The sequence below is a fragment of the Cebus imitator genome, unplaced genomic scaffold (assembly GCF_001604975.1).
Source record: "Cebus imitator isolate Cc_AM_T3 unplaced genomic scaffold, Cebus_imitator-1.0 Scaffold356, whole genome shotgun sequence".
NCBI classification, from domain to species: domain Eukaryota; kingdom Metazoa; phylum Chordata; class Mammalia; order Primates; family Cebidae; genus Cebus; species Cebus imitator.
In genome coordinates, this window is record NW_016107671.1 from 342,803 (window position 1) to 353,286 (window position 10,484).

General features: G+C 51.2%; 1 protein-coding gene across 1 annotated transcript in view; it reads left to right on the plus strand.

Annotated features, from left to right (window-relative positions):
- Positions 1–8,569, plus strand: part of ECH1 (enoyl-CoA hydratase 1) — an 11,215-nt gene extending 2,646 nt beyond the window's left edge. Inside the window, exons 4-10 of the mRNA XM_017506567.2 lie at positions 6,111–6,235; positions 6,322–6,370; positions 6,561–6,625; positions 7,477–7,547; positions 7,646–7,717; positions 7,989–8,139; positions 8,277–8,569. Of these exons, the coding sequence (XP_017362056.1) occupies positions 6,111–6,235; positions 6,322–6,370; positions 6,561–6,625; positions 7,477–7,547; positions 7,646–7,717; positions 7,989–8,139; positions 8,277–8,381 (638 nt within the window). The 3' untranslated portion in view covers positions 8,382–8,569. The remainder of the gene's footprint in view (positions 1–6,110; positions 6,236–6,321; positions 6,371–6,560; positions 6,626–7,476; positions 7,548–7,645; positions 7,718–7,988; positions 8,140–8,276) is intronic.
- Positions 8,570–10,484: the final 1,915 nt, after the last annotated feature.

Below are 10,484 nucleotides of genomic sequence, written 5' to 3' on the forward strand. Positions count from 1 at the left end.
TTGTGTGAGCAACATGGCTGTTTATTCATCCAGGTGTGGGTGGGCTGAGTCCAAAAGAGAGTCAGCACAGGGCAGTGGGATAGGAGTTGGTTTTATAGGTTTGGGGTAGGGCAATGGAAAGTTACAGAAGTTACAGTTCAGGGTGGCTTTTGCAAGCTGGGAGTGGGTTGTAGGGTCTGGAGTCACAAGGTTGACCAGGGTCGGTCATAAAGTCCAGTTGCCGTATCAGTTGAGGTGGAAATAAGGAATAATAGAATATCTCAAAGTTAATTAGGCTCCACAGGGGTTGATTATTCTTTGCCTTTTTGTGGTTTTCCAGTTACTTCAGACTTTCTAGTTCCAGGAACTCATCTGGAGTGTACGCGCAGGTTAAAGAGGTTACCATGGCATAGTCCATGATGCAATCAGTCAGCCTAAAAGACCTTAAACAGCCATCTTGGCTTACTGCAATCTCTGCCTCCTGGGTTCAAGTGATTCTCCTGCCTCAGCCTCCTGAGTAGCCGAGATTACAGGCGCCCGGCACCATGCCCCATTAAATTTTATATTTTTAGTAGAGACAGGGTCTCACCATGTTGGCCAGGCTGGTCTTGAACTCCTGGCCTCAAGTGATCTGCCCACCTCAACCTCCCAAAGTGCCGGGATTACAGGCATGATCCAGTGTGCCTGGTCAGTTATATATTTTTTTATTTGTTATGCATATTTTTCTTTCTGCCATTGGGCATAATGACTGATTTAAAATCTTTGTCTTCTAATCTCAACATCTGGGTCATCTTGGGGTCAGTCTTCTTATTATCTTTTCTCTTAAAAATGGCTCTCACTTCCTGTTTCTTTGTATTTTGAGTTAGTCTGGATTGTTTCCTGGATACTGAGATATAGGAATAAGATGTGGATGCTTTGGATTCCATTATATAATTCCAAAGAGTGTTGAGTTTCCTGTTTTGGTAGCTTTGTGGGAGTTAGTATTTTTGGTTTTTCTGTTTTTCTGTTTTATTTTATTTTTTGTAGAGATGATTGCTATGTTGCCCAGGCTGGTCTTGAACTCTCGAACTCAAGCAATCCTCCTGCCTTGGCCTCCCCACATGCTGGGACTCTAAGCATGAGCCACTGTGCCTGGCCTCATGCTGACTTACAAACCATGCATGTCCTCCCAGCAAAAGATTTTAAAACTAACTCTTCAGCCTGGGCAACAAACTGAAAAATTAGCTGGGTGCAGTGCACGACCACACTCTCAGCTACTCTGGAGGCTGCGGTGGGAGGATGGCGTGAGCCAGGGAGGACAAGACTGCAGTGAGATGTGATTGTGCCACTGCACTCTAACCTGGGTGACAGAGCAAGAGCCCATCTCAAGACAATAACAACAAAAGCAAAAACATAAATCTCCCAGCAAGAGAAGTGGGCAGAGTTGCCACAACCTCCATCTCCCAGGCTCAAGCGATTCTCCTGCCTCAGCCTCCCAAGTAGCTGGGATTACAGGCATGTGCTACCACACCTGGCTAATTTTTGTAATTTTAGTAGAGACAGGGTTTCTCGATGTTGGTCAGGCTGGTCTCGAACTCCCAATCTCAGGTGATCTGCCCGCCTTGGCCTCCGAAAGTGCTGAGTGCTAAATGCTGAGATTACAGGCATGAACCATCAATGCCTGACCCAGTTGTTTGTTTCTTGTCCAGCCAGAATATGCAGTTGTCTGTGGAAGGGTTGGCCCTTGAGGACTAAACCAGAAGCAAGATATTTCATACACTGATTTCTACACAGTGCTCAGCCAGTGCTAGGAAACTGGTCCCAGGCCCCGCTATCATGGTGTTCCCAACTCAGTGGGGAGACAGACAGTAAACTCTTTCTTTCTTTTTTTTTTTTTTTTTTTTTTTTTTTTTTTTTTTTTTTTTTTTTTTTTTTTTTTGAGACGGAGTTTCACTCATGTTACCCAGGCTGGACTGCAATGGCGCGATCTCAGCTCACCGCAACCTCCTCCTCCTGGGTTCAGGCAATTCTCCTGCCTCAGCCTCCTGAGTAGCTGGGATTACAGGCACGCACCACCATGCCCAGCTAATTTTTTGTATTTTTAGTAGAGACGGGGTTTCACCATGTTGACCAGGATGGTCTCGATCTCTTGACCTCGTGATCCACCCGCCTCGGCCTCCCACAGTGCTGGGATTACAGGCTTGAGCCACCGCGCCCGGCCTAACTCTTTCTTTCACTTTTGTCCATTAACATCTTCAAAGGTCCCTTTCTTTCTTTCCCTCCCTTTTCTCCCTCCCTCCCCACATTTTCTCCCCTCTCCTTCCCTTCCTTCCCTTTCTTCCCTCCCTCCCTCCCTCACTTTCTTTTCTTTCTTTTTTTTTTTTAAAAAAGACAGGGTTTCACCTTGTTAGGCTGGTTTTGAACTCCCAACCTCAGGTGATCCGCCTGCCTTGACCTCCAAAGTGCTTGTCTTTTTTTTGAGATGGAGTCTCATTCTGTCTGCCAGGCTAGACGGCAGTGAGGCTCACTGCAACCTCCGCCTCCCAGGTTCAAGCAATTCTCCTGCCTCAGCCTCCTGAGTAGCTGGGATTACAGGTGCCTGGCTAATTTTTGTATTTTTAGTAGAGATGGGATTTCACCATGTTCTTCAGCTGGTCTCAAACTCCTGACCTCATGATCCACCGCCTTGGCCTCCCAAAGTGCTGGGATTACAGGCATCAGCCACCATGCCTGGCCCTTTCTTTTTTGAGACAGGGCCCTCCTCTGTCACCCAGGCTCAAGTGCAGTGGCACAATCTTGGCTCACTGCAGCCTTGGCCTCCTGGGCTCAAGCCATACTCCCACTTCAGCCCTTTAAGTAGCTGGGACTGCAGGTGTGCACCACCATGCACAGCTAGTTTTCTTATTTTTTGTAGAAGTGGGGTCTTGCTATGTTGCCCAGGCTGGTTTCGAACTCCTGACCTCAACGGATCCTCCCACCTTGGCCTCCCAAAGTGCTGGGATCACAGGCATGAGCCACCGCGCCCAGCCTCCTGCTTTCTTTCTGCATCTCTGTCTGTTCCTCCTTTTGTTCACTGGTTCATTTGACAAACATTCAGTGACACAGTCCAGAGTCAGAGCCCCCTCCTGGGTGCCGGAGATGTGGAAATGGCAGGCAGCCCCCATTCCTGACCCCTTGCTCTCATAGAGCTCATGTCTGAGAACAGACAGGTGGGGCTCCTTTGTGGCTGTGCCATTCATCTTTCAGCTCCCAGCTGAATGCAGCCGTCTCATCTTATTTTCAGCGCAAGACCCCGACGGCTAGAAGGAAGAAACTCTGGGTCATGCCATGACCCAGTGATAGAGCAGAACTACTAATTAGAGAAAGAAAAAGTCGGCCACAATTACGTAGCACTCATGGTGTGTCAGGGCCCTTTCTAAGCACTTTCAACATATTAATTAATTCTCATCACAGCCCACAAGACAGGTTCTGCTCTAAGCCCCATTTAAAGATGAAACAGATCCAGAGGGAGCAAAACTTACCCAATTCTCACAGCTTGTAAGTGGCAGAGCTGGGATTTTGGAACTCAGGCTGCCTGGCGATACAGTCCTTGCTTTTTTGTTGTTGTCGTTGAGACAGAGTCTTGCTCTGTCGCCAGGCTGGAGTGCAGTGGTGCAATCTCGGCTCACTGCAACCTCCGCCTCCCGGGTTCAAGTAATTCTCCTGCCTCAGCCTCCCGAGTAGCTGGGACCACAGGCATGCACTACCACACCCAGCTAATTTTTGTATTTTTAGTAGAGACAGGGTTTCACCATGTTGTCCAGGCTGGTCTCAAACTCCTGACCTCAGGTGATCTGCCTCAGCTTCTGAAAGTGTTGGGATTAAAGGTGACCACGCCCAGCCTCATGCGCAGCTAATTTTTTCTTTTTTATAGAGAGGAGGTCCTGCTATGTTGCCCAGGCTATTCTCAAAATCTTAGCTTCAAGCGATCCTCCTGCCTCGAACTTCCAAGGTGCTGGGATTATAGGCAGTAGCCACTGCTCCCAGCCCCAAAGTGTATTTTTTTTTTTAATGGGGGTTTCACCATGATGGCCAGGCTGGTCTTGAACTCCTGACCTCAGGTGATCCACCCACCTTGGCTTCCCAAAGTACTAGGATTACAGGCATGAGCCACCGTGCCTAGCCAAGTGTGTTTTTTAATTCAATTGTTTGCCTTCCCATGAGGACAGGGACTGTTGTGTATATTGGTCACTTATTGAGCAGCTCGTGTGTACCAGGCCCTGTTCAAGGTACAGGGGCTACAGCAGTGGACAGAAAGACGAAAACTGCATTCTCAGAGCTCACGTTCTAGAAAGGGAGTCAAGGCCTCAACAGATAAGGGCATAATTATAGGATGGCAAGCTATGCAGCCTGGAGATAAGGCGGAGTCAGGACGCAGAGCATGGGGCCACTGTTTAGCCAGGTTTGGGGGGCCTTTCTAAGGAGGTGACCTTTGAGCTGAAGGAAGTGATGGAGTCAGACTGAGGCTGTTGAAGATGGAAGGATGGTTGTCAGCCCAAAGATCCTTGGCTCCCTCCCTATCCTCTGGGTCTTTTTTTTTTTTCTTTCTGAGACAGAGTCTCACTCTATTGCCCAGGCTGGAGTGCAGTGGCACTGTGTCAACTCACTGCAGCCTCTGCCTCCCAAGTTCAAGAGAGTCTCCTGCGTTAGCCTCCTGAGTAGCTGGGACTATAGGTGCATGCCATCACACCTGGCGAAATTTTTTTTTTTATGATGGAGTTTCGCTCTTGTTGCCCAGACTAGAGTGCAATGGCATGATCTCGGCTCACTGCAACCTCACCTCCCAGGTTCAAGCGATTCTCCTGCCTCAGCCTCCCAGGTAGCTGGGATTATAGGCACGTGCCACCATGCCTGGCTAATTTTTGTATTTTCAGGAGAGACGAGGTTTCACCATGTTGATCAGGCTGCATGGTCTTTTTAACTCCTGACCTTGGGTGGTCCACCCTCTTTGGACTCCCAAAGTGCTGGGATTACAGGTGTGAGCCACCGCACCCAGCCAGTTTTAGTATTTTTAGTAGAGACGGGGTTTCACCATGTTAACCAGGATGGTCTCCATCTCCTGACCTCTTGATCCACCTCCCAAAGAGCTGAGATTTGCACGCTTGTGTACACACACACACACACACACACTGTTGAGGGCCAGTGTGCCCAACCTAATAGGTTGGGAACGGTGTTCATGCAAGGTAAAGTCATGACAAGGAATTTGCATTTTGTTCTAAGAGTGACAGGAGGGAAGAAGAGGGTCTGTCTGACCCGAGAAGGTGTCCACTGGCTCCTGGCTGCGTGTAGGGAACAGACTGGGGACACAGGTGGGAACAGGGAGAGCAGGGTGGGCTCATGGAGAACAGCTGGTGGAGGAAAGTCAGATTCGGGATCATCTTGAAGTCGGAGCCACAGAAATTGCTGCATCCTGACATGTTTCTCATCTCAGGAAACATTGCCACCGTTGACTCCATTCCTCACGCCACAGACCTTAAGTTCCAGGCTGTCTGGCATATTGAGGGAAGAGCATGGCCTCTGGAGCCAGCTGCATGGTTCCGGATTTAAAAATCCCACTTCTGGCAGGGAATTGGAGCTCACACCTGAATTCCCAGTGCTTTGGGAGGCCGAAGTGGGAAGACTGCTTGAGCCCAGGAGTTCAAGACCAGCCTTGGCACAGTCCCAGCCACTCAGGAGGCTGAGGCGGGAGGACTGCTTGAGCCTGGGAGTTGGAGGCTGCAGTGAGCCATGATCGTGCCACTGCACTCTAGCTGGTGTAACAGAGTGAGACCCTATTTACATTAATGAGTTAATTAAAATAATTCACTACTCATCAGCCAATGTGACCCCTTGGGCAAGGGCTTAACCTCTCTGTGCCTCAGTTTACCTGCTGGTAACACAAATAGTAATAGGACCTGGCTGGTAGGACTGTTGCGAGGATCCAGTGAGTAATGACTTAACAAATACTAGCTTTTCTTTCCTTCTCAGGCCATATGCAATCCCTCACCAAGTCCTGTGTGAGTGGCTTTTTCTGCCTTGGTGTTCGAACCCGCTCTGCCTGGGTTCTGACCTGTGGTTGGGGCAATGGGTGGGGGCTGGGAGCCTAGGTGAGCTCCCTCATACCTTCTCACCAGGTATTGACCTAATGGACATGGCTTCCGATATCATGCAGCCCAGAGGAGATGATGTGGCCCGGATCAGCTGGTACCTCCGTGACCTCATCACTCGATACCAGGAGACCTTCACCGTCATTGAGAAGGTGATTCTAGGGGGCTGGAGGGTATCCCTCTCCATGCCCGCCTCCCCTGGGCCAGCCCTGACACCACTCTTCCTGTTCCATCTCAGTGCCCCAAGCCTGTGATTGCTGCCGTCCACGGAGGCTGCATTGGCGGAGGTGAGTCTGCAACTGTCCTCCTGCTCGGGTGCTCCCTGGGTCACGCTGCTGCCCTGATGCCGCGGCCACTGGCATCCAGCCTCTGCTCTGTCAGAGGTTCAGGCTGTGTCCCAAGAGGCAGCAGTTCCATGTTTCAGGAGGCGGGGGTGGTTCTGGTGGTCATTCAGCATCCCTGGCCTCTACCTCTTAGGTGTGGACCTTGTCACTGCCTGTGACATCCGGTACTGTGCCCAGGATGCTTTCTTCCAGGTGAAGGTGAGTCATCCTCCTGAGCTCCTGCTTAGAGCTGGGCAGTGGGGTGGGATTGGGGGGCTGGAGTGAGCCCCGAGGGCTTCATGGAAGAGTCAGAGTCGAACCTGACAAAGTAAGACTTGGCCAAGGCCGGGCGCAGTTGCTCACGCCTATAATCCTAGCACCTTGGGAGGCCGAGGCAGGTGGATCACGAGGTCAAGAGATCGAGACCATCCTGGTCAACAAGGTGAAACCTCATCTCTACTAAAAATACAAAAATTAGCTGGGCATGATGGTGCGTGCGTGCCTGTAGTCCCAACTACTCAGGAGGCTGAGGCAGGAGAATTGCTTGAACCCAGGAGGCGGAGGTTGTGGTGAGCCGAGATCGTGCCATTGCACTCCAGTCTGGGCAACAAGAGCAAAACTCCTTCTAAAAAAAAAAAAAAAAAAAAGACTTGGCCAAAGAGGAAGTCAAGACGTGAAGTTGTGAGTGGGTAAGGTGTGGGGTGGGGTTAAGGCTGGCAGGTGCCAGGGGCAGGGATTGCCCCTGGGGCCATATTGGTGAGGGTGGGAGGCAGGATGGCTCCAGGGGGACGCAGTAAAGGGGTCTCGGGTAGGGTGAGGAGGGTGCCTCTCTGGTGATAGAGCTGCTCTGAAGAAGTAGGAGGCGGGTGAATGGGAAGGTGGGCTCTGTTAGGTTGAAGGAATCTGCCCGGGTCAAGAAGCTGCCTGGGATTGAACAGGGCTTTGGAGGGAGTCACTGGGGCGGAGGTGGTGGGGGGGACTCTGCAGTAAACATGAAATTTCATGGACATGGGGTTGCATGGGGCACAACATTGGGCAGAAACCAAACACTGACCGGATTCCTCCCCCAGGAGGTGGACATAGGTTTGGCTGCCGATGTAGGAACACTGCAGCGCCTGCCCAGGGTCATTGGGAACCAGAGGTGGGTGCAGAGGGTGTGGGGGTGTGGGTGGGGGACCAGAGAGCGTCTCCCAGCCCTGGGGTGGCAGCCACTTCCTGATGCATGCTCCCCCCTTGCAGCCTTGTCAACGAGCTGGCCTTCACCGCCCGCAAGATGATGGCTGACGAGGCCCTGAGCAGCGGGCTGGTCAGGTAGGTGTTAGGCCCTGGTGGCTCAGTGCTGGGGGCAGCCAGGCCTGAAGGGATGGAGGCTTCTCTGGGTCCCCTTGTCTCCTTGCTCCAGAGTTCCCAGTGGCATTCTTTCTTGGAGAGGTCATTTCTCTAGACGTCAGCCCCCTGCTCCTATTGGGCTGTTTGTCTGAGGTCTTGGGCCTTCCTCCGTGAGTGGCGCCTCTTCACCTGCGGGAGACTGGGGGAGAGAGCCCTTCCTAGCCCGCCCGGGCGCCAATCTCTTTCGCTGCAGCCGGGTGTTCCCAGACAAGGAAGTTATGCTCGATGCAGCCTTAGCGCTGGCAGCCGAGATTTCCAGCAAGAGCCCCGTGGCGGTGCAGGGCATCAAGGTCAACCTGCTCTACTCTCGCGACCATTCGGTGGCTGAGGGCCTCAACTACATGGTAAGGCGCACGCTCCGACCAATCACAGCCCTCCTCTAACCCCAGGCGACCAATCAAGGCGCAGGGTGATTGGATGCCTTATCCTGATTGGCCCCTGCTAACCTCTCGCCGGTTCTTTCCCACGCCCTCGGCACCAGGCGTCCTGGAACATGAGCATGCTGCAGACCCAGGACCTCATCAAGTCGGTCCAGGCCGCGACCGAGAAGAAGGAGCTGAAAAACGTCACCTTCTCCAAGCTCTGAAGCCCTTGCGTCTTAGGCCCCAGCCAGGGGGCTGACCTTGACCCACCTCATCTGCAGAAAGGGAAGATGGGCGGTGACTGTCCTCTGTGCCTTCTTACCCCATCTCCCAGTTTATAACTTTATGACACTGACTTCCTCAAGCCCAAGGACTTATCTTCACCCCACAAACAATAAAGCAAAGTAAAGAACCTGGTGCCCTACTTGGAAAGAGGAGAAGTGGGAAGGGCTGGGATGTATCTGGGGGCTCCAGAGACTGCAGCCCTGAGGGTTGGGGCTAGAGATTGTACACATGGGAATGGGTGGGATGGAGGTGATGGCCATTCAGACTGGCAGCAGGCAGGCAAGGGTCACGAGGAAGCCGGGGAAGGAGAGAGTGAGCAAAAGTCACTGAGCTATCTCTGGGTTGCAAGGCTACCAGGTCTCCCTGCCTGCCCTGGGGTTGAGGGCAGTGTTTGTGCCTTGCCTGGCACCTCTCACTCCACAGCACATGGGATCCAGTGCTGGCGTCTGGCTGGGATTCCCTTGTTACCAAATCTTGAGCCTCATTTCTTTCTTTCTTTTCTTTTCTTTCTTTTTTTCTTTCTTTATTTCTTTTCTTTCTTTCTTTCTTTTCTTTCTTTCTTTCCCTCTCTCTCTTTCTTTCTTTCTTTCTCCTTCCTTCCTTCCTTCCTCCCTTTTTCTTTCTTTCTTTTCTTTCTTTCTTTCTTTTTTTTTTTTTTTTTAAGACAGAGTCTTGCTCTGTCGTCCAGGATGGAGTGCAGTGGCATGATCTCAGCTCACCGCAACCTCTGCCTCCTGGGTTCAAGCGATTCTCCTGTCTCAGCCTCCCAAGTAGCTGGGAGTACAGGCATGCATGACCACACCCAGCTAATTTTTGTACTTTTAGTAGAGATGGGTTTTCACCATGTTGGCCAGGCTGGTATCAATCTCCTGACCTTGTGATCCTCCTGTCTTGGCCTCCCAAAGTGCTGGGATTACAGGCATGAGCCACCACGCCCAGCCACCTCATTTCTTTAAAACTTTGGGGTGCTGGGCGCGTGGCTAACGCCTGTAATCCTAACACTTTGGGAGGGCAAGGTGGGTGGATGTCTGAGCTCATGAGTTCACGACCGGCCTGGGAAACAGGGTGAAGCACTCTCTCTACTAAAAATACAAAAAATTAGCCTGGTGTGATGGTGGGCGCCTGTAATCTCAGCTACTCAGGAGGCTGAGGCAGGAGAGTCACTTGACCTGGGAAGTGGAGGTTGCAGTGAGCCAAGATCTTGCCAATGCACTCCAGCCTGGGCCACAGAGCAAAACTCCGTCTCAAAACAAACAAACAAAAAACTTTGTGGTTTCTGGCCAGGTGCAGGGGCTCATGCCTGTAATTCCAGCACTTTGGGAGGCCAAGGCAGGCAGATCACTCGATGTCAGGAGTTTGAGACCAGCCTGGGCAACATGGCAAAACCCAGTCTCTACTAAAAATACAAAAATTAGCCCGGCGTGGTGGCATGATAGCCAGGCGTGGTGGCACTTGCTTGTAATCCTAGCTTTTCAGGAGGCTGAGGCGGGAGAATGGATGTTGCAGTGAGCCGAGATGGTACTGCTACACTACGGCCTAGCTGATAGAGCAAGCCTCCGCCTCCAAAACAGAAAAACACTTCAGGTTTTTTATCCATGTATCATCCCAATCTTCTGGATTTACATTTGGAATGACTGCAAGAGACCAAGCATTAATTTAATGACCTCTATATGCCAAGTCTTATTCTGAGCATTTATTACCTTAATGATCAAAGACTCTATGAGGTTGATACTATTATGATTATTATTATGACTGTTATTGTTATTTTTAGAGACAGGGTCTTCATCTGTCACCCAGGCTGGAGTGCAGTGGCAGGATCCTAGCTCAGTGGACCCTTGAATGCCTGAGTTCAAGTGATCTTCCTGCCTCAGCCTCCCAAGTAGCTAGGAATTCAAATGTGTGCTACTACGCCCCACTAATTTTTGAAACTTTTCGCAGAGATGGGGTGTCGATATGTTGTCCAGGCTGATCTTAAACTCTGGGCTCAAGCAGTCCTCCCAATTCAGCTTCCCAAAGTGCTGGGATTACAGGCATGAGCCACC